We start from the raw sequence: 23,049 nt of genomic DNA, 5'->3' as shown, positions 1-23,049 counted from the left end.
GAATGAAAAGTCGATATAGTTTTAAAATTATGCTAACACTGATGCTTACCTTGAAGCTAACAGTGAAGCTAGCCATGAAGTTAACAGTGAAGTACATTCAGATAACGTTCAGTGGACGTTCAGGTTGTGTTTTTTTAAAAATTGTGACTAAAATAGTTGTAATTAAAATATAAGCAGCTCTGTTGTGTCAAAGGCACTGTGTTCAGTCCAACTTAAACAGTTTTTAAGTGGTTCTATAAGGTTCTCATCTCACATAAAAATAACACACACAGTCAGAGTTAGGGTGAACAGAGCTAATGCTAATGCTAAGGCTAGCTGAATGGAAAGGCACTCTGAGATTTTTAAACTTTATCTTTATAACTATTGATAAAAAATATATAAAATATAGACTTTATAATGAACACAAAGTCAAATGTGTAATTTTGAGAAATGTTGAGGTTGAGAAATGTCTGGAAAAAACAAGAAGAGGAGCGAGCTGACAGAGGGTGCAAGAGAGGGCGCAAGAGAGTGAGAATGCACAGGAACAAGGAGGCAAAGGAAGAAGGAGGCCAGGGAGGAGGGAGGAGCAGGAGGCAGTTTGTTTGTTTGGTTGGTTGGTCTCTGGTACTATTGGCTAGTGAACGCGGCCTTGGTCAGGGGTGTGGTCAGGGGTGGGGCTAATACAGGTGGGGGGCGAGGCTGGACCTTGGATGGACACAACGACCGGTGGCAAAGGATTTCTCTAAAAAAAAAAAAAGAAAAAAGAAAGAGTTTAATCAAACGTTAGACCACACAGACACAAACAGAGGACTGCAGTGTCTTGTAGGGAATGGACGATATTAAATTTTAGACTCACGATTATTGTGGCCAAAATAATCGTGATTAATGATATTATCGCGATAATTATTAACCTGTTAACGTTCCGACAGCCCGTGCCTACTTTACAACTTTTCAGCAATGTACATACACTTCTGCATCACCCACACAATCTACACATCAAATGAAAGCTGCCGTGCTTGTCTTTCTGGATATGCAAACCATTTACACCTGCAATCACCACAGTGCTGACAGGAAAGACGTTGTTACAGAAAAGTCACAAAGTGTGAATTTGGACTTCACTTACCATTGAGCACTCTGGTTCTGTCAAACATCAACATATTTACACAAAGTTGGTCTCATTTGTTCCGTAAAGGTCCAGAGAATATAATCCAGTCAAGAAATTATGTCCACAAAATAAGATCATCCATGTCCAATCTGCTGCAGGAAAGTACTCCAAATATGAAATCTGCTCCGTCACTTCTTTGCATTTCAGATTTGATTTCAGGCATAATAAACTTCTGACAGTGCCAACTTTGTTCAGTGCTAAACACACATGTTAGCTTGTGATTGACAGCCCCCACCTTATTGGCCAGTGTTGGCCAATAAAGTGGGGGTTGTGGGTTACTGGAGCCGCAGACAGCGAATCAGTACTACAGATGACTGAAAGATTACCCCCCTCTCTTCCCCTTGTAGAATCAACCAATTACATTACACACATTTAGTGACGTTTTTCCCTTACAGCCAATGAGCAGCGGAACAGGATGATGTATCACATGCCATGGTTTTCCGTAAACAGACGTACCCGGAAGAAATTGTGTACTCCTCAATGCCATGTTGTCGAAATGGACCAGTCCTTGTCACGCCGGAAGTGACGCAAGTGCCCGTCGACGAACACAAACGATGCAATTAAGGCACTTTGGCAAATTGGGAAACGGCCGAAGCAGAGTGGATGCAGAAATCTGTGCGTAATGGCGCATTTTACGCACTGTTGTTTTGCGTTTTAAACATGACAAAACAAACAAAACAAAGGGAGTACGTGATCAAGGACACTGTGGATGTTTGTACAAGTTATACTAGAGGCATCTCGGACCCGGAGCGGTTCATGGCAAAGAGTAAAGATCCCACAGTGGACTCAGGAGTAAAGGACCTTATTTTTTGATGGATTGGATGCTGTTCTCGATCGGTAAACATGGTTTATTCTGCTATTGACTTAATTGTAGGTAAAATATACCATGTATAATCGTTAGCATTGTTTCTGTGCACATAGTGCGCATTTGGACCATGCGCTCTGGCACATTTGTATTCAGCTGTATGAATTAGACTTAATTTGTCTATTGTTTAAAAGGTGTTGTTTTATTCTGCAGTTTGCATTATTGTAGGTAAAAATATAAGATGTACACACATTAGCATCTCATCTATGCTATATTTCTTATATACAAAGAATATAGTGGGCTACGTGGAGTGATACATAACACTACCTATTCTCTGAACTATGGTGTGTGTGTAGTTGTACTTGAACAAGACATGGAGTAAAGTTATCTGGTTCTTCTACACTTCAGTCTCTATCTTTATTTATGCAATAATACCTCATGGTGGCAGAGGAAAGTTGAGGAATGAAGAGAAAAAGGCCTGGCTTCTCTCCCACGGCGTGTGTTGAAGCGATTGGTTTGTCCGAGAATAATTACTGTTGCTAACTGCACGCTAACACTAAAGCTAACGATACGAGATGGCATCACATTTACCTACAATGAACTGGTCCGACCCGGATCTGGGTGAGGCGATCTAGTTATTCAAGCAGAAAATGTGTCTGTACCTAGAGGATGAGGAAATAACAGACGAAGGAAAGCAGGTGAGGAAAATATGCTGAGGTATCGGAGATGAGGGGCTAAAGAGGCTAAATGCTAGCGGGCTAACAGCAGATGAAAAAAAAGTGCCCTCAAAACTGTGGAAATTTTTTCGAAGGTCAGTTAAAGCTGGATGTTAACTTCAGGATTCACAGACTTCATCTCATGCAATATAGACAAAAAACAGATGAATGTATTGATGACTTTGTTACCAGAGCGAGAACTCTTGCACTTAAATGCCAGTTTACAGATGAGGAACTCCATGAACATCTCATTAAGCTTATTATAGCCAGCACACCACATGAAGCATTCAGAAATGAGCTTTACAGTAAACCACAAGGTTGTTCCCTTGCTGAAGTGTTGATTGAAGGACGAAAACATGAAGCTCTAACAGCAGGAAATCTCTAACTGCACCAATTGGAGGTCTTGCAAGAGAAAGTGTATACTGGACAAAAATGAATGATGACATTGAGAGGATGTGCAGATCCTGTGCGATATGTATAGAGCACCAGGATGCAAACCCAAAACAACCTCTCCACCCACATAAGGTACCAACCAAGCCATAGCAGTCACTAGCTTCAGATCTATTTGAAGTGAACGGTCGTCAATATTTATTGACTGTGGACAGATATTCCAAGTTCCCTGTAGTGGATGAGCTACACACAGTTTCAAGTCATACAGTAGCACAAAAGATGCAAATGTATATGTCACTATTTGGACTTCCTGATGAAATATTGACGGACAATGGAACACAGTATACAGGAGATGCTTTCAAAAAGTTCACAGTGGAATGGGGTATTGAACACATCACAAGCTCTCCCCATTACCCAAAAAGCAATGGATGCAGTGAAAGACACATCCGACACATCAAATCAACTGTTAAAAAGACACTGAAAAATGGTGGAAATCTACAAATGGCATTACTACAGATCAGAGCAACACCGATTGACAGTAAACTTCCTTCACCTGCAGAACTGATTTTTGGCAGACCTATCACCACCCTTCTACCAAGTCGAACAGACCCTGGCAGAGAAGAGCACAGATTGCAACTAGAACAACGAACAGCAGACATGAAGGAACATCATGACAGAAACAGTCATAAGGAATTACCACCTCTTCACCCAGGACAACATGTGACTGTATTGAACGAAGAAAGGGGAACATGGCACCCAGCAACCGTTGTGGAAAAGAGCAGTGAGCCAAGGAGTTACATTGTTCAAACACCAAATGGGAATCAAATCAGATGCTGCAGGAGCCATTTAAGAGAACTTTTCAAACCAAATATGCAGAGCAACACAAGGAGGATTCATTTTGCAGAGCCACTACAACAAGCTGAAACTCACAAAGGTCACAATGACTCTGCAGAGGTAATCAGTGAAACAGCACATGAAACAGACATGAACTGTGAAAAACAAAACCGTATACAACAAACATGCACTAGATCCGGCAGAGTTATAAACAAGCCAACTCATTACAAAGACTATGTTTAGAAAAAAAAAAAAAAAAACCGAATCTGTTGGTTATGAGTAATTAATGGTTATTATTTTGGTTGTTATACCTACATGCAAGTAAAAAAAATATATATATATTTTATTAAAACCAGAATGCTATGTTTAATATTGCTCTTTAAAGAATATAGCACAAAAATGTTAATTATATTTTGGTTAAGATATCTGAAAAAATGCATAGTCACTTCATGTGATTGTTTTTTGTTGACTATGAGAGTTAACTAAACAGAGGGGATGTTGTAATATGTCTTATATACAAAGAATATAGTGTGCTACGCAGAGTGATACATAACACTACCTATTCTCTGAACTACGGTGTGTGTGTATTTGTACTTGAACAACACATGGAGTAAAGTTATCTGGTTCTTCTACACTTCAGTCTCTATCTTTATTTATGCAATAATACCTCAGTTACGGATCAGACTTTGTTATTGTTGATATCTGGCAGAATATAGTTCAGACAGAGATAAGCACAGAAGCTAACAAGTGTCATTGCTATGACAAAGTGTGCAAACACCAGAACTAACATCTAAACGTTGTATTGGAACTGGAAACATGAGGCAGTATGGTGCCGTAAAGGCGATTATAATCGTGCGCGATGATCACGATTATTAAAAAATGCCACAAATGATTAATTGCGGACCTTTTTTATCGTGATTAATGATATTATCGTACATCGTCCCATCCCTACTGTCTTGCTCACCTGACTCAGCTCAGAGTTCTCCGGTTTGGCTCTGATCCCCGAATCCTGTTTGAGAGTGCGGGACCTGAGGAGGACAGAGGAGTTAGGAGGTGAGGAGACATGGAGTTAGGCAACAAGGATAAAGGAGTTAAGAGGCAAGGATAAAGAAGAAGAGGAGGCGAGGGGACAAGGACAGAGGAGTTAGGAGGTGAGCGGACAAGACGTTAGAGAGCAAGAACAGAGGAGTTAGGAGGCGAGGAGATAAGGAATTAGGGAGCGAGGATAGAGGAGTTCGGAGGCGAGGAGACAAGGAGTTAGGAAGCAAGGATAAAGGAGAAGAGGAAGTGAGGGGACAAGGACAGAGGAGTTAGGAGGCGAGGAGACAAGGAGTTACGAAGCAAGGATAAAGGAGAAGAGGAAGCGAGGGGACAAGGACAGAGAAGTTAGGAGGCAAGGAGATAAGGAATTAGGGAGAAAAGGATAGAGGAGAAGAGGAGGCAAGGAGACAAGGAGACAAGAACAGAGGAGTTAGGGAACAAGGACAGAGGAGTTAGAAGGTAAGGATACAAGGACAGAGGAGTTAGGAGGCAAGGAGACAAGGAGGACTGGGTAAAGAAGTGGACTAAGTGAGTGTGATGTGTAAAAATACAAGGATAATTTTAAGACCAAAATAACAAGGACAATAGTTGGCAAGGAGATAGGGAAACAAGGATGATAGAGGAGTTAGGGAGCAAAGACAGAGGAATTAGGAGATAAGGCGGACAGAGGAGAGAGCAGTAAGACGACAAAAACAGAGGAGGTGAGGAGAGAAAAAAAAAGGAAACGAGGCAGAGGACATGAGGAGAATGGAGATGAAGAGAGAGGAGAAAAGGAGAGAGAAAACGAAAAGAGAGGAGACAAGGACAGAGAAACAAGGAGAGAGGAGATGAGTACAGAGGAGTTAGGAGATGAAGAGATAGGAGGTAGTCCTTGTACCTGTGTCGCTGCAGCAGAAGCACCAGCAGGAGGCAGCACAGGACACAGGCCATGCCACTGTGCAGACCAATCAAGAGAGAGGAGTGGTCACCACGGGAGCAGTCACAACCTGATCACATGACACACACACAGGTCATGTGATTAAAGTGCTCTTGGTCTATGCCTCAAGGTAAATGGAGCTCAACAGTGAGTGCTGCCCCCCTGGTTCCTCATTTCGTATTAAATTTTCTTTTAGACTTTCTGAAAACAGCTCAGGGCTGATGAGCTCTGTGGAACTAATGGCCACTTTAGTTTTATTTCAAATCTGTCTCTGAAACTTTATAAACCACTGAGTTATTAAAACATTTCACTGAATGTTGTGTTTTAAATGTGCTTTTTGGACTTAAAACAACTGGGTTATGGATACTAGTTAGCACGTAGCTGGTTAGCATGTAGCTGGTTAGCATGTAGCTGGTTAGCACATAGCTGGTTAGCCCCTGTGATGCCTTTGTCTCATCTCTGTTTCGTTTCTGTTTAACCCTGGATCAGTCCTGGTTCAGTCCCGGTATCGTCATGGTTTCGTCTCTGTCTCGTCTCTGTCTCACCTCTCTCATCTCTGTCTTGTCTCTGTCTCGTCTTTGTCTCAATTCTGTCTCGTCTCTGTTTAGCTCTGGTTTAGTCCTGGTTTAGATCTGGTTTAGTCCTGGTTTAGACCTGGTTTAGTGCGGGTTTAGACCTGGTTTAGACCTGGGTTTGCATAGCAAGCTGTATTTGACACTTTGGTTTAAAGACTTAAAATGACTTGAAGTTCAAGTACCTGAATAACTGTATGGAGGTGTGAATACCTGTAGTGTTGGTGTCACTCAGGGACACCAGGCGTCTGTTTGGGGAACTATCTCCATTTCCATTAAACGCCACAAGCTCCACCTTGTACACACCTCCAGACTCTGAGGTGCAACAAAGACACAAATATAAATACTACTACTGCTACTACCACTGCTGGTACTACTCGGTGAGCATGCACATGTGTATGCGTGTGCATGTTATTACCCAGGTGGCAGAAGGTGTGTGTGTTGATGTGCGCTGGCAGTGTCTCTTGTCTGCTCTGCCCCTGTCCACTCTGCACTTGTCCACTCTGCGCCTGTTGGATCAGGACCCTGAAGCCCTGCACCTGTCCGGGTTTAGGCAGGTCCCAGTACACCTGCATTGCTGTTTGGTTCAAAACCTTAGTGAAGAAACTCGGAGACTCAGGGACTGTAACCAGGAAGGAGAGAGAAGAGGAGAGAGCAGAGAGAAGAGAGAGAGAAAGCAGGAGAGAGAGGAAAGAGGGAGGAAGAGAGAGGAGAGAGTGGAGAGAGAGAGGAGAGAGAGGAGAGAGAAGAGATGGAAGAGGGGAGTGGAGCGAGAGAAGAGAGAGAAGGATAGAGAGGAGAGTTAGAGGAGAGGGGGAGAGAAGAACGGAGAGAAGAGAGGAGAGTGAGGAGGAGAGAGGAGAAAGGGAGTAGTGTAAGAGGAGAGAGAAGAGAGAGGAGGGAGGGAGGAGAGAAAGGAGGAGAGAGGAAAGAGGGAGGAAAAAAGAGGAGAGAAGAATGGAGAGATGAGGGGAGATAGGGAGGAGAGAGAAGAGAGGGAGGAGAGAGAGGAGAGAGGAAAGAGGGAGGAGAAAAGAGGAGTGGAGAGAAGAAGGAAAGGGAGGGGAGAGAGGAAAGAGGGAGCAGGCGAGAGAGGGAAGAGAGGGGGGAGAGAGAGAAGAGGAAAAGAGCGAGGAGGGGGATGAGCAGAGAGGAAGGAGGTGAGAGAAGAGTAAAAATAGTAAAGGGAGGAGAGAAGAGAGAGGAGAGAGAGAAGAAAATTAGGAGGAAGAGAGGTGAGAGAGGGGAGAGGAGAGAAAGAAAAGAGAGGAAGAAGAGAGAGGAAAGAGAGGAGAGAATGAGGAGAGAATCAGAGGAGAAAAGAGTGAGGAGGGGGAAGAGGAGAGGCAAAAGAGGATAGAGGGAGGAGAAAACAAGTATAAGTAAGTACTTAAGGATTAAACAACTCAGCAGTGCATTAACCTGTATACGTTTTTAAAGCTAGAACACCATGGCCGCTAGCGTTAGCAGCAGGTGGACAGTGTTGCTAAACACCGGCTCCCTGCCAAACCAGTGGTGCGGGCAGGTTACCCTCTTGCCCACTCTCTTACCTCCCCCGAGCGTGGTGATCTCTGTCCTAGCGGTTGAGCCGGAGCAGGCCCCCAAGCCGCTGTAGCTCTGGACTCTGAGGTCGTAGGTTGTGGCAGGCTCCAGGTTTAGGAGCTGATGTTTGAACTTTGACCTGGACACGGCCTCCTGCAGCTCTTTGCTCTCTGGCTCTGCACACATTGAGTCAGATGCCCTGCCAGTAAGTGTGATGCCCTCCCGTTTGTGTTAATGGCCCTGTCAACGAATCAAATGCCCTCCCTCACTGATTGTCAGGTGCCCTCCCTGTGTGCCAGATGCCATCCTGTTCTCATACCTCCCAGTTTGCGGATGTGCACCACAAAGCCGATGATGTCCCTGGGACTTGAAGCCCCCCCTGTTGGTGAAGGCAGGTCCCAGCTCAATTCAATGGAGGAGGAGGTGAGGGGCTTAGCCTGCACTCGAGTGGGGCATGAAGGGAAATCAGAGCCCTGTGTCAGAGCTAGCCGCGCACTCGCCTGATTCGTTCCTATTCACAAAAACATGACATGGATCAGGGAGAGCAGACTCATATAGTGAATCATGGTTTAAACTACAGTGACACGAATCATGGTGAGAGATGCCTGCCTGATCTGTGCTGGTTTAAAGAAGGGTTATTACACTTCTATGGCGTATTCACTGGTAACACAACATATTTAGATCACCATGTTTCCTTTTGTTGTTGACATCTTTTGAAAATGCTATATTCACCCAAAACAAAATATTAACATATTTTATAAGTTTCACTTTTCTTTTTATCACTTTCCCTTCAGAGCACTATCACAACACAATCAATGCGCATCCTGCTAATGAAACTAATGCACATCACATCAGGTTTGTCAAGTTGCTGTGTACAGTTTTATATCATGTATCATATTTGTGGGGAATTGTCGAGTGGGAACATGGATAATGGAGGTTGTGGGCGGAGTCTTGTATAGGTTCGTACTGCTAACTACATGGAGGGGGAGATGCATGGATGACATCTAAAATCACTTCAGGCATGTTTTTGATGAGGAAATAATGTTATAACATGATAGAAAGCTCTACTAAGCTTATCACTGTTTTTATATAAATTGCATTGTTTATGCTGTTAGTGTATTCTGTGTTTTGTGTCTCAGGGACTGCAGATGGAAATGAGTTCCAAGAGCTATAATCTGGTACATCTCTTCAATTTATCTATACACTGTCCCTGTAAATTTAACTAAATAAACAAAAAAATCTAGTTTACATAATACCTCCTCTTTAAACTACAGTGAGAAGAATCAGGTAGAGAGCATAGACAAACATGTGACAGAAGAAGAGAGACACCTGCTTGATCTGTACTGCTTTAAACTACAGTGATACAGATCAGGCAGAGCACAGGAAGAACTGGATGTAGAGAGGTGCATTATGGGAGCTGTAGTTACCAGCAGTGTTCTCAGCAATGCACTGGTAAATGGCCTCATCTTCAGCCGTGATCCGAGTGATTACTAAAGTCCTGAAACACAGAGGCAGTTTAACCCACAACCCCAGCTACATACTGCACTGTAAAATATGGCAAGCATTTACCCTAGATTACACTGTAAAACAGAATTTAACACACAACTTGTTCATATTAAAAAGAGATGGAGCAGCTCAAATAGTGAAGTACAATGTAATCAGTTGATACTTTGCTGCTCATCAACATTCTCTGGAGGTGTGATGCTAGTTACAGGCACTGCTCTGTCTAAAGCTCTGTTTCTCTAGTTAAACTTAAATCTGAGCTTTGTTTTACCACATCTGACCAGAAAGAATTTACTTAGCAGGAACTTCAACAAGTGAGCTGATTTGTGCTGTTAAATAAGCCCCTCTCAAAGTCACAAGCTAGCTAACATTATCGAACACTTTTTCAGTTGAAAATCAAAGTCGTAAACAGGCTTGGATTTTGTATTTTTTCTTGAGTTTTCAGATAATCTTGAAACAGCTTTAACTGTGTTTGCATTGTGTCACCATTGTAATTGCTGAACATTCCACCATAGACATATATGTAGAAGTATTTGGCTCTGACCACATCTGGGAGTATGATCATCACATTCTACAATCTGAAAACCACCATTAACAGTGTTTACTATAACTACCCCAACTCCAGACTGCATTGTAAAACATAAATGACTCACGAGTTGTTGTTGCTAATGCGCACATTCACATTAGCCTTTAACAGACGGCCATTCTTGAGCCAGGTAAGGCTGGGCTCAGGTACACCTGCAGCCGTACAAGTGAAGACCGCATTGCCCCCTGGAGAACGTGAGAGGGACTGCGGCCACTGGGTGAACTCTGGAGGAGCTACAGAAACACAAAAGTTTAAATCTTAAATATCATAGCAGACAGTGAAAATAACCATGTTTATAATCTATATTAAACCAGAGCTATTCTGCAAACTGGACTTTTCAGAGCTTTAACAATGTTCTTGTTGTTTCTTCTCACTGACCCTTTGAGGTTGTATTTAGAGTGATTAATGTTGAGTAATCTTTAATCTCTTATTTTCAAGATGCCATTTTGACGATCTACCTCCACCATTACATGCACACCTTGACATACACGGCCACTGTGATGTACACGACCACTGTGACGTAGACACTTCCTTCTCCAGTTTTATTTTCTTGAAATAAGTGATACTTGTAGGATTCGACACAGTCGTGTAGTCATTTTGGTACAAATGAAAAAAACTGGCTGCTTGCTAGTCTGATGTGCAGCTATCCATAGGGGGCGCCCGGTCTGTACTTGGTTGTCATGCTGTTGATTTAGAAAGTGCAAATAATAACATAATGATCATGGGTGTCATACAATATAACTATAGAGCACACACATGCACAAAAGGCCTTATATTTATCTTTGGAGTTTGTATTTCCAATCGTCTTTACAGCTCTGCTCCTTATCACCCCTTCTCTCCCTGTCTCAAAACTAGATCCTCATTTGAGCAGGTATCGATAGTAGGACAGAAATTAATCTTTCCTGAATATCTTTACAATGCTGTTGAGCTGTATCACAACAAGTATAAGACTAGTATACACCCATGGACCACTATGGAACCTACCTGGACCACTGAGGGATTACACCAATATAAGGCCACATGGGAATAGAAAAGAAAGTCTAATGTGGAAAATCACAGGATGAGGGGCAATCTAAGGAAAGAGTGTTTTTATTATCATCGTGGTATCGGAATCTAGATCGCAAATACAAGTGGCCAAAATGGGCTTCCTCCACAGGGTGGCTGGGGGCTCCCTTAGAGATAGGGTGAGGAGCTCAGTCACACGGGAGGAGCTCAGAGTAGAGCTGCTGCTCCTACACATTGAGAGGAGCCAGCTGAGGTGGCTTGGGGCATCTGCTCAGGATGCCTCCTGGATGTTCTCTAGTGAGGTGTTCCAGGTATGTCCCACCGGGAGGACGCCTCGGGGAAGACACGTTGGAAGGACTATGTCTCTCGGCTGGCCTGGGAACGCCTTGGGCTGAAGGACGTATATAGGGTGAGTGAAGTCTGGAAATACCTGCTTAGACTGCTGCCCCCGTGACCTGACTCCAGATAAGCGTAAGAAAATGGATGAATAGGATGAATAGTCTCCTCGGTGTAGAGTATCAAGTCCATTCCTTAGTATCAAAATCAAGTTTGACATTTTAGTATTGTGACAACACTAACAGGGAGGATCTGAACAGGTCTAGAGCATAATTTGTATAAAGAAGCGGACTGAGGGAGTGTGACGTCACCCACAGCATTTGGCTCCAGATGAAGCTCGGGACTCCCTAAAAGCTTGGCATTTCCTGCGGGGGTGGGACTAGATATTCTATTGCAGTCATGGCAACCCACTTTTAAACAATGTTCCCTGTTCAGTTAAGCTGCTGCTGTCAGGTCCAAAGAACAGACTTTTAACAAGTGATTTTTGTTTTATTACTTTACTCTTAAACCTTGTGTTGAATACTGTGTCTTTGGCATTGAGGTGAAATTGTTTCTCTGTAAGAATGTGACACATGCTTATTTTAAGATGTTTACAGTGGAACCGGCTACTTCAGTTATATGATACAGCTCTTCATTTTCAGGTTCACAAGAGACCTTGTAATACATCTTTTCAGTGACTGCAAGCATCTTTTTAGTGACTATAGTCTATCTTCCTGTAAAATGCTAATGGTATATCCATTTATGACCCTGTACGGACAGTATGTAAAATGAGTTAAGTCCTCATAGGACCAGCCTTCTATAGATAGTACTTGGGCTATAAGTACTGGAAAACTCCCTTGAAATGCAACGCATGTCCCTGCTGTCGGTGATTTTCATGTGATTCATCTGATCAGATAAAGTTCTTTCAACTCTCTACCTGGTCAGCTATCTCCTTCAAAATTACAACAAGACAAAGCCAATGTAGATGTATAATCACAACAAAAACATATCCAGATTCTTTTGACTTTCTGTTGATGCATCAGAGGCTCCATTTTTGAACCAAAACACAGTTTTGACAAACTGACTCTGTGTGGTATTAGTTAAGACGCAAATGTTGATTTTTGACAATATATTTTTTCAACTCCGGTTAAGGTTAGTATAACAATCAGGGTTAGGTTTAGGACCAAGGAACTTTAGGGCTTTGGGACAGGTTTGATAAGCGGGTCTGTTATTAATGTTCATATCTTGATTTAGGTACAAAATGGTGAAATAAAAACCCCAGGATCATCAGACGATGACGAGTCTGACAACAGCAGTTACAGAGAGAGAGGCCATGCTTTTTCAATAGAAAATGAATTGGAGCCAGAGTTGATGGAGCCTAATTGTGCCCACACTCACTTCCTGTCGGCGACTAGCAGGTTAGCTATGTCCATACAGTCTATGGTCTAGAGGAGGATCATAACCGGTTTTGGTGGTACCTTGGACCTGCAGCCGTCCCAGAGCGGTCCTCCTCGTCCGGGAGCCTGGACGGTTGGCGGAGCACACGTAGACTCCACTGTGGTCCACACTGGCGTCTGAGATCATCAAGTTCCCAGAACCAAGAACCTGCACCCCCTCCACCCCAATGGACCTGCCATCTGCAAGAGACCAGGATTAGTCCAGGATTAGACCAAGACTACCAGGACTGGACCAGGACTGGACCAGGACTGGACCAGGACTAGACCAGGACTGGACAGGGACTCGACCAGGACTAGAGCAGAATTGACCCAGCGCTAAAGCAGAACTGGCGGCACGGTGGCTGAGTGGCAACACTCATGCCTCAGAGCAAGAGGGTTTGGTTCGATCCCCGGGTCGCCAGGCCTTTCTGTGTGGAGTTTTTCATGTTTCTCCCCGTGCCTGGATGGGTTTCCACCGGGTACTCCGGTTTCCCCCATCAACCAAAACATAAACGCCCTTCGAGACAACTGTTGTTGTGATTTTGGGCGTTACAAAAATAATTGAATTGAAAATTGAATTGAACTGCACCAGTACTGAACCAATACTGAACTGGACAGGACTAAACCAGGACTAAACCAGGATTAAACCAGGACTAAACCAGGATTAAACCAGGATTAAACCAGGATTAAACCAGGATTAAACCAGGATTAAACCAGGACTAAACCAAGATTTGAATAGGACTAGACCAAAACTACACCAGGATTAGACAGGACTGAACCAGGACTAACCCAGGACTAAACAAGGACTAAACCAGGACTAAACCAGGACTAAACCAGGATTAGACCAGGACTAAACCAGGACTAACCCAGGACCAAACCAGGACTAAACCTGGGCTGGACCATGACTGGACCAGGGCTGGACTAGGTCCAAATCAAGACTAAACTAAACTGTGACTAAAACCAGGACTGAACCAAGACTAAACCAGGATTAGATCTGGAATGGACCATGACTGGACCAGAATTAGACTAGGACTAAACCAGGACTAAATCAGGCCTAAACCAGGACTAAATCAGGCCTAAAACAGGACTAAACCAGGACTGAACCAGGACTGAATCAGGACTGAACCAGGACTGAATCAGGACTTACCGAGTCTAGACCAGGACACAATCGGTCGAGGGTTGCCAGTTGCGACACATTCTAAAATAGCCGTCTGGTGGACTGTGATGGTGAGGTTCTGTGGTCCGGACAAGATCACAGGGTCCTGGTACGAGCGTGGGCCAGAGACTAGACCAGAGAAAGATCAGACCGGGTTTAGACCACAGACCAGAGAGAGACCAGGGTTAGACCAGTGAGAGACCAGACAGAGTTTAGACCAGAAACCAGAGAGAGACCGGGTTTGGACCAGAGAGACCAGGTTTAGACCAGAGAGACCAGATTTAGACCAGAGAGAGACCAGGTTTAGACCAGATAGAGACCAAAGACCTGACCAAAGACTGAGACTAGAGACCAGAGATCAGACCAGGTTTAGACCAGAGAGAGACCGGGTTAAGGCCAGAGAGACCAGACCAGGTTTAGACCAGAGAGAGACCAGACCAGATTTAAACCAGAGACCACAGAGAGACCAGACCGGGTTTAGACCAGAGATAGATTGGGTTTAGACCAGACAGAGACCAGACCAGATTTAAACCAGAGACCAGAGAGAGACCAGACCGCGTTTAGACCAGAGAGGGATCGGGTTTAGACCAGAGAGAGAGACCAGCCATGCTTAAAGCGACACAGGTCAGAGGTAAAGGGGCCAGTGAGGTTTAAAGGGCTGGGGTCAGATGTAAAGGGGCAGGATCAGGTGTAAAGGGGCATGTCTCACCTGTGACCGACAGCTGTGCCTCGTCGCTGTGTCGAGTGTTTGCAACATTTGAGGCGACGCAGCGAAACAAACCTGCATCTGTGCGACTGACGGACGAGATCTGCAAGATGCCCACAGGAAGGAGAGTGTACCTGTACAAGAGAAAGTACTTTAATATATACTACAAATACTACTATAGTACTGCAGGATGCCAACAGGGAGCAGTGTGTACCTGTATGAGAGAAAGTACTTTAATATGCATAAATACTACTACAGTACTGTAGGATGCCCACAGGAAGCAGTGTGTACCTGTACAAGAGAAAGTACTATACATTAGGAGTGTAGCAGTCTAGTGTCCTGCCTGTTAGTGTGAGGTGTTTTCGGTGGTATAGTTTACACCTGTCGGTCCTGTTTGTTGGTGTGAGATGCTCTTTGTGTTATAGTTTACACCTGTTGGTCCTGCCTGTTGGTGTGAGATGCTCTTTGTGTTATAGTTTGTACCTGTTGGTCCTGTCTGTTGGTATGAGGTGCTCTCTGTGTTATAGTTTACACCTGTTGGTCCTGTCTGTTGGTATGAGGTGCTGTGTGTGTGGGCCCTGTTTCTCTCTCTAAGGGGCGCTCTTACCTGTGGTCACCTGTCGGCAGCGCCTGTCGGTTGCGTTGCCAGGTGATGTTGGCCTCGGGGACTCCATTCACCTGACAGCTCAGACGGGCCATGCCCCCCTCAGGCACCACCAGAGACTGCGGCTGCGACAAAAACTTGGACAGAGCTAAAAATAAAGATGAATATATGTAATAAACGTATATGTCTGTGTAATCCCACGGTCGTCCATGTCTTTAACTTTGGCTTTTACAATAAACTGAAACAGATACTCCTACTAATGATGATAATGATGATGATGATAATAATAATAATAATAATAATAATAATAATAATAATAATAATAATAATAATAATAATAATAAACAGAAAAAGATACAATTAAAATGAATCACTTTCATTACAAGTATTATACTATATATAGAATAAATCCCTCATTTTCACTGTAAGGAACTGAAAATGTTTATTTCAAATCTTATATCACTCTTACTCTCAACACTCACATGGCCAGAGGCATCAGTTTACAGTATGAGTACAAGTATTACTGTTAGCAGTAGTTACAAGACTTTACAGTAGTTGTAGTAGTGGCTAACATATACATACATGCCAGGCGGACCCGTGCGCGACGGCTCACAAGCACCAGCCCGTTGCTGTTGGTGACGGCGCACTCGTACTCGCCGGCATCTGTCTCGTTGTCAAGGCGACGTTTGGAGAACTTCCTGATAAGCAGCGTGCCGTTAGCAAGCACGTTAACCCTGTTGCTGCTCTCCACTGCAACGCCCTTACGTCTCCAGGTGACGCTGATAGGCCCCTCCCCCTCGGCCTCGCAGTCCAATAGGAGCGGCCGGTCCCTTACCGCAATGACATCACCGGGCTCTTTGATGAAGCGCAGCTCTGAAGCTCCGCCCACCACGGCTAAAAGACAAATGTGTTAGCATCAGATATTATTCATGTGTAAATAAAAGTACCATTAAAAGTACCACTAAAGTACTACTAAAGTACTCCTTAAGTACTCTTAAAGTACAGCTTAAGTCCAGTGAACTCTGATAATCAATCCATCAGTTTTATTTGTAGAGCACCTTTCACACAGACGCTTTACAGTTTAAAGGAGACGTATCGTGCTGTTTTTGTGTTTACTTTGTGACATATGTAGAATATTCTTTTACCCTTGGTTCATTGTGACCTGTGATATTGATCTAAAACAGCTGAATGACACAAACAGGTGCAGTGACTCCCTGTTCAGAGGTGACAGGCCCCACCCCTTTAAAGGCTCACCGATGAACTGTTGGACTCTGTGTTTTCCTGGAGTTTAATAAAGTACTTCTCTGTCTACACATTTACGCGGGTATAATAGTCGTAGACCTGGTTTAGATCTGGTTTAGTTGTGAAAAAGTCCTGTTATAGATCTGGTTTAGATCTGGTTTAGACCTGGAATAGTCCTGTTATAGACCCTTCATAGACCTGGTTTATATCTGGTTTAGACTTGGTTTAGATCTGGTTTAGACCTGGAATGGTCATGTCATAGACCTGGTTTAGGTCTGGTTTACATCAGGTTTAGACTTGGAAGAGTCCTGTCATAGACCTGATTTAGACCTGGTTTAGACCTGGAATAGTCCTGTTATAGACGAAATATGAATGATGAAATACATGCACTGTCCTAATTCAGATAAATAAATGAGATGGATGGATGGAGATGGAAGCGGAGAAGGAGGAGGAGTCATTTCTCTTTAGTTTGTTTCAGATTCCCATGATGCATATTTATATCCATACGTTCAGACACAGAGGGAGGAGCGTGACTTGGGCTGCAGATCATTGGAGCACACACACACGTAGCCCCACCCCCTCCAAGGGTCACAGTGAGTGGATGGGGTCAGAGGTTGGAGGTTGCTCTATTCAGATGATAATAAATGTCACATTTATAAAAGTGTCTGTGTTTAAGTCACAAGAGCTGCACTTGAACCTGCGTTCCCACACTTCAGCCTGTCTCCACTGCATCTACCCTGCTCCCATCTGCTTCTATCTGCTCCCGTCTGCGCCTGTCTGCTCCCATCTGCTCCTGTCTGCTCCTGTCTGCCATAATACATCAGTTTATATGTCCAGTCACAACAGCAGCTGAACCGATATTTAGAAGACGAAATCCAATCTAGTAAATTTTTCAGTATTGCCGATATCTGATATCAGTATTGGATCAGTGAATCCCTAGTTTTTGTGGATAGGCCACAAGTGAGATAAACCAGGTCAATGGAAAATAGTGAGTTTTCACAAGAACCTTCAAAGGAGCAATGGAGGACCAAAGGAGGGCCAGAGGAGAGCCCAGAGGTGGGCCAGAGGAGGGCCTGGAGGAGGGCCAGAGGAGGACTAGTGAATCTATGTTTTTGAGATTGTAGTAAGTGATCATGTCATATTCTCAGATGAGACACATTTCCCTGTTTACTACTACTACTACTACTACTACTCCTACTACTACTACTACTACTACTACTACTACTACTACTACTACTACTGGAGGACCAAAGGAGGGCCAGAGGAGGGCCCAGAGGTGGGCCAGAGGAGGGCCTGGAGGAGGGCCAGAGGAGGACTAGTGAATCTATGTTTTTGAGATTGTAGTAAGTGATCATGTCATATTCTCAGATGAGACACATTTCCCTGTTTACTACTACTACTACTACTACTACTACTACTACTACTACACACATTTGTAGATTAATCTGAGATGCTCCACCTGTGCTCAATATATCTGGACTATAGTGTTGTGATGTCATCTGAAATATAGTGAATATACAGTAAAGAGGAGGGACAGAGGTACGGAGGAGGGACAGAAGTACAGAGGAGAGACAGCGGTACAGGCGATGCTGAGGTCAGAGGTTTTTGGGGGGAGTCTGAGAAACTCAAGTCTCAAGAACATGTCCTGAATGTCCTCAGACAGTGTGTGTTTCTTTACAAAGAAACACACACAAACACCCCCCCCCCCCCCCCCCCCCCCACACCCCCACCCCCACACACACATCCCACAATAGGCACCTCCTCTGGGGTCAGACTGGGTCTAATCACTGATCCTCATTAGGTCTGACAAAGACCAGCTGGTCCTGGCTTAATCCAAGTCTGGACTTCATCTGTCTCTAAGTCAAGTTCAGGTTCAACAACCCATGTCCAGGACTGAACCAGGACTGAACCAGGACTGAACCAGGACTGAACCAGGACTGAACCAGGACTGAACCAGGACTAAACCAGGACTGAACCAGGACTAAATCAGGACTGAATAAGGACTGAACCAGGACTAAACCAGGACTGAACCAGGACTGAATGAGGATTAAACCAGGACTGAACCAGGACTAAACCAGGACTGAACCAGGACTGAACCAGGACTGAACCAGGACTAAACCAGGACTGAACCAGGACTAAATCAGGACTGAATAAGGACTGAACCAGGACTAAACCAGGACTGAACCAGGACTGAATGAGGATTAAACCAGGACTGAACCAGGACTAAACCAGGACTGAACCAGGACTAACCCAAGACTGAACCAGGACTAACCCCAGACTGAACCAGGACTAACTCAGGACTGAACCAGGACTGAACCAGTATTGAACCAAGACTAAACCAGGCCTGAACCAGGGTTAAACCAGGGCTAAGCCAGGACTGAACGAGGACTGAACCAGAAGTGAACCAGGGTTAAACTAGGACTGAAACGGGACTGAAGTGGGACTAAATCAGGACTAAACCGGAACGGACCAGGACTAAACCAGGACTAAACTAGGAATAAACTGAAACTAATCCCTTGAGATGAGCTGTTTGTAGGCTGCTGGTGGCTCATATGGTCTGTGGGGTGCAGCTCTCATTCAGAGAGTGAGCTCTGGACTTTGTGTCAAACTGTGTTTGGATTTTTTTATATTTTCACTGTCCCAGATGTCCAAGACACATAGCTCTATTTGCAGACAATAAAGACGTCTCTCATCTGTGGCAGAGTGGTGAGCACTCACGCCTCACAGCAACACAGTTCTTCGTTGGACTCCTGAGACTTTCCATGTGGAGTTTGCATGTTCTCCCTGTGTCTGTGTGGAGTTTGGATGTTCTTCCTGTGTCTGTGTGGAGTTTGGATGTTCTCCCTGTGTCTGTGTGGAGTTTGCATGTTCTTCCTGTGTCTGTGTGGAATTTGCATGTTCTCCCTGTGTCGCGTTTGCATGTTCTCATTGTGTCTATTTGAATTTCCTCCAGTTTCCCCCATCTACCCCAAAACATGCACAACAGGTCAAATCCTCCAGCTAAAGTCATCCTGACCAAGACCAGTTCAAGATCCGGAGTCCCACTGGTCCTGACAGGTTTACTTTTACTTTTCACATATGTTTGGGGATGAGTTCTGTAAAACCTAAACTCAGCTTGTCAGGGTTTAGGGACCGGACAACACAAGATCTAAACCAGAACTGAGCCAGGACTGAACCAAGACGTAAGCAGGACTGAACCAGGACTGAATCAGGACTGAACCAGCACTAAAACAGGACTAAACCAGGAGTGAACCAGGACAAAAACAGGACTGAACCAGGACTGAACCAGGACTAAACCAGGATCAGACCAGGACTAAACCAGGATTAAACTAGGACTAAACCAGGACTAAACCAGGACTAAACCAGGACTAAACCAGGACTAAACCAGGACTAAGCCAGGTCTAAACTAGGACTAAACCAGGACTGAACCAGGATCAAACCAGAACTAAACCAGGACTAAACTAGGTCTAAACCCTGTCTATACCAGGACTAAAACAGGACTGAACGAGGACTGACCCATAACAAAACAGCCCTAAACCAGATCTAAAAAAACAGAGAAAAACTCCTGATGAGCTTATTTCCATAAGAGTTGCATAAACCCGGTGTAATCCACTGCAGCTGGACTCACAGCACTTACTGGGGCAGACAAGCCTAAAGGTCACAGGTCACAGGGGTCATGGGAAAAGCCCCGCCTCCTCCAGGTTCACAAAGAGACAAACAAACAGCTGCTCACAACAATTGCTCCTCGTCATCCTCTCCTCCTCACCCAGCACCCTCCAGCACACATCATCCCTCACGCGTCTGCTCCTCAACCCCCCGTGACCTCTGCATCACAATGAGTTCAAGTTCACACCAGGATCGAAATGAGACTTGAACTTGACTAAACCAGGACTTGAACTTGAAATAAACCAGGACTTCAACTAGGGCCAAACTTTGAAGTCCTCATATCTCACGCACAACAAACAGAGCACAAAAACATCAGCACAAATATTACCCAGAACCAGACCAGGACTTAACCAGGATCATACCAGGACTAAACCAGGACTAAACCCGGTCTACACTAGGGCTAAACCAGAACTGAACCAGGACCAGACCAGGACTAAACCAGGACCAAACCAGCACTAAACCAGGATCAGATCAGGACTAAACCAGGAGTAAACCAGGTCTAAACCAGGACTAAATCCAGGACTAAACCAGAATCAGAGCGGGACTAAACCTGGAATAAACCAGGTCTAAACTAGGTCTAAACCAGGACTGAACCAGGATCGAACCAGGACTAAACCAGGATCAGACCAGGACAAAGCCAGGACTGAACCAGGACTATACCAGGTCTAAACTAGTATTAAACCAGGATTGTTCCAGGATCAAACAGCACTAAACCAGGACTAAATCAGGAGTAGACCAGGACTTAACCAGGACTAAAGCAGGAGTAGACAAGGACTAAACCAGGACTAAACCAGGTCTAAACTTAAACTAAACCAGGTCTAAACTAGAACTAAACCAGGACTAAACCAGGATCAGACCAGGACAAAGCCAGGACTGAACCAAGACTATACCAGGTCTAAACTAGTATTAAACCAGGATTGTTCCAGGATCAAACAGCACTAAACCAGGACTAAATCAGGAGTAGACCAGGACTTAACCAGGACTAAAGCAGGAGTAGACAAGGACTAAACCAGGACTAAACCAGGTCTAAACTTAAACTAAACCAGGTCTAAACCAGAACTAAACCAGGACTGAACCAGGATCAAACAGTCCTAAACCAGGACTAAACCAGGACTAAAACCAGGACTAAACAATTATCAGACCAGGACTAAACTAGGATTAAACCAGGTCTAAAACCAGGACTAAACAAGGATCAGACTAGGACTAAACTAGGATTAAACCAGGTCTAAACCAGGACTGAAACAGGATCAAACAGGTCTAAACCAGGCCTAAACCAGGTCTGAACCAGGACTAAACCAGGTCTAAACTAGGTCTAAACCAGAACCGAACCTGAAGCAAACCAAGACTAAATCAGGACTAAACCAAGACTGAACCAGGTCTAAACCAGGACCAAACCAGGTCTAAACCAAGACTGAACCAGGATCAAAGGAGGACTAAACCAGGACTAAACCAGGACTAAACCAGGTCTAAACCAAGACTGAACCAGGATCAAACCAGGACTAAACCAGGACTAAACCAGGACTAAACCAAGACTAAACCAGGAGTAATCCAGGACTAAACCGGGCCTGACCCAGGACTAACTCTGACCTGAGGCACGAGGTCATTTCTGTCATTTAAAGAGACGGGTGTTTCATAAGGACCCATACACTACTGACCAGTGTTGGAACTGAACACAGGTACTGGGAACATATATTCAAAATACTCATTCTGAGAAACTGTATTCCGGTACAGTTACTCATTTATTTGGTGGTATTCAGATTACAGTTACTTTTCTAAAGTCAAAGGAATACATTGTAGTATTTGTTCATAAACTTTAGACTGCACAGAATCAGTAAGACAAATCCAACGTGTGCTCTTGTGGTGAGGCAGGTGAGATTTGTGATGGAAATACAGAACAAACAGAAACAATCATAAAGTTGTTTTTAATCCTGTTACATTTTTACTCTCATTTAAATGTTACTCTGTGTAAAAGTATTCAGAGTATTCAGAATACAGTACAAAATTTTCTCCCCATCTCTGACTATGACACTTTAAAGTCACATGACCAGAATTAAGGTAATTTCTGGATCTTTTAGTCTTTGTGTGAGAAGCACTGACCTGAGAGTCCAGAGAGCAGCAGCAGCAGACGCAGCATCACGCTTATTCCACAAAAACACAAAAATATAAAAAAACAATAAATTCTTGTCTCCTTTGTCCTCTGTCCTTGTCTCCTTGTCTCCTGGGTCCCTTTGGTTTGACTGTGTTTTGTCCCTCTGTCATTCACTTCATTATGTCTCTCTCCTCCGGTCTGGTCTCTGGTCTGAACTTCGATCTGGTCTGGTCTCCAGTCTGGTCTTGGATCTCATCCCAGGGGCCGAGAGGCGGAGCCAATCACCGCTCATCTGCAAGAATACATTTGAATTATAATGACATCAGAAAGAAGCTCCTGCGTCAGAGGACCTCTCATCCCTACTCTCCCATACTGTCCCATCCTCCTGTATCCCTGTGTGCCAGATGCCCTCCCATACTCCTGTATCCCTCTGTCAGTTGCCATGCACCAAAACTTTAGACCAGGCCTAAAACCAGTTTGAAAACCTAAACTAACCCAGGTATAAAAAATGACAAAAGGGGGTCTAAACGAGGATTAAACCAGGTCTAAAACCAGGACCAAACCAGGTCTAAACCAGGACTAAAATAGGTTAAAAAACGTCTAAACCAGGACTAAACCAAATCGAAACCAGGACTAAACTAGGGCTAAACCAGGACTAAACCAGGACTTAACCAGGTCTAAACAAGGACTAAAGCAGGCCTAAACGACGTTTACACCAGGACTAATCTGAGGCTAAACCAGGATTAAACCAGGATAAACAAGGTCTAAACCAGGAAAAATG

General features: G+C 44.2%; 1 protein-coding gene across 1 annotated transcript; it reads right to left on the bottom strand.

Annotated features, from left to right (window-relative positions):
- Positions 1–613: 613 nt before the first annotated feature.
- LOC117383400 (immunoglobulin superfamily DCC subclass member 3-like) lies at positions 614–22,313 on the bottom strand. The gene is made up of 15 exons (XM_033980577.1): positions 22,277–22,313; positions 15,854–16,165; positions 15,275–15,419; positions 14,671–14,801; positions 13,953–14,090; positions 12,848–13,006; positions 10,117–10,282; positions 9,388–9,458; positions 8,280–8,471; positions 7,969–8,136; positions 6,837–7,040; positions 6,632–6,733; positions 5,808–5,916; positions 4,854–4,917; positions 614–721 (listed from the first exon to the last, which is right to left on the bottom strand). Exons 1-15 carry the CDS (start codon positions 22,311–22,313, stop codon positions 614–616), a joined length of 2,106 nt encoding a protein of 701 aa, XP_033836468.1.
- Between the last annotated feature and the right edge of the window lie 736 nt (positions 22,314–23,049).

The sequence above is a fragment of the Periophthalmus magnuspinnatus genome, chromosome 16 (genome assembly GCF_009829125.3).
Source record: "Periophthalmus magnuspinnatus isolate fPerMag1 chromosome 16, fPerMag1.2.pri, whole genome shotgun sequence".
NCBI lineage: Eukaryota > Metazoa > Chordata > Actinopteri > Gobiiformes > Gobiidae > Periophthalmus > Periophthalmus magnuspinnatus.
Note: the sequence above shows the minus strand (reverse complement) of the source record. Positions and strands in the feature narration are given on the sequence as shown.

Coding starts and splice junctions, on each gene's coding strand:
- LOC117383400 (XM_033980577.1), bottom strand. CDS start 22,313: ATGCTGCGTCTGCTGCTGCTGCTCTCTGGACTCTCAG. Junction 14,091..14,670: donor GGCACAGCTGTCGGTCACAG/GTGAGACATGCC, acceptor TCTCTGGTCTAG/TCTCTGGCCCACGCTCGTAC. Junction 8,137..8,279: donor GCACATCCGCAAACTGGGAG/GTATGAGAACAG, acceptor CAATGTGTGCAG/AGCCAGAGAGCAAAGAGCTG.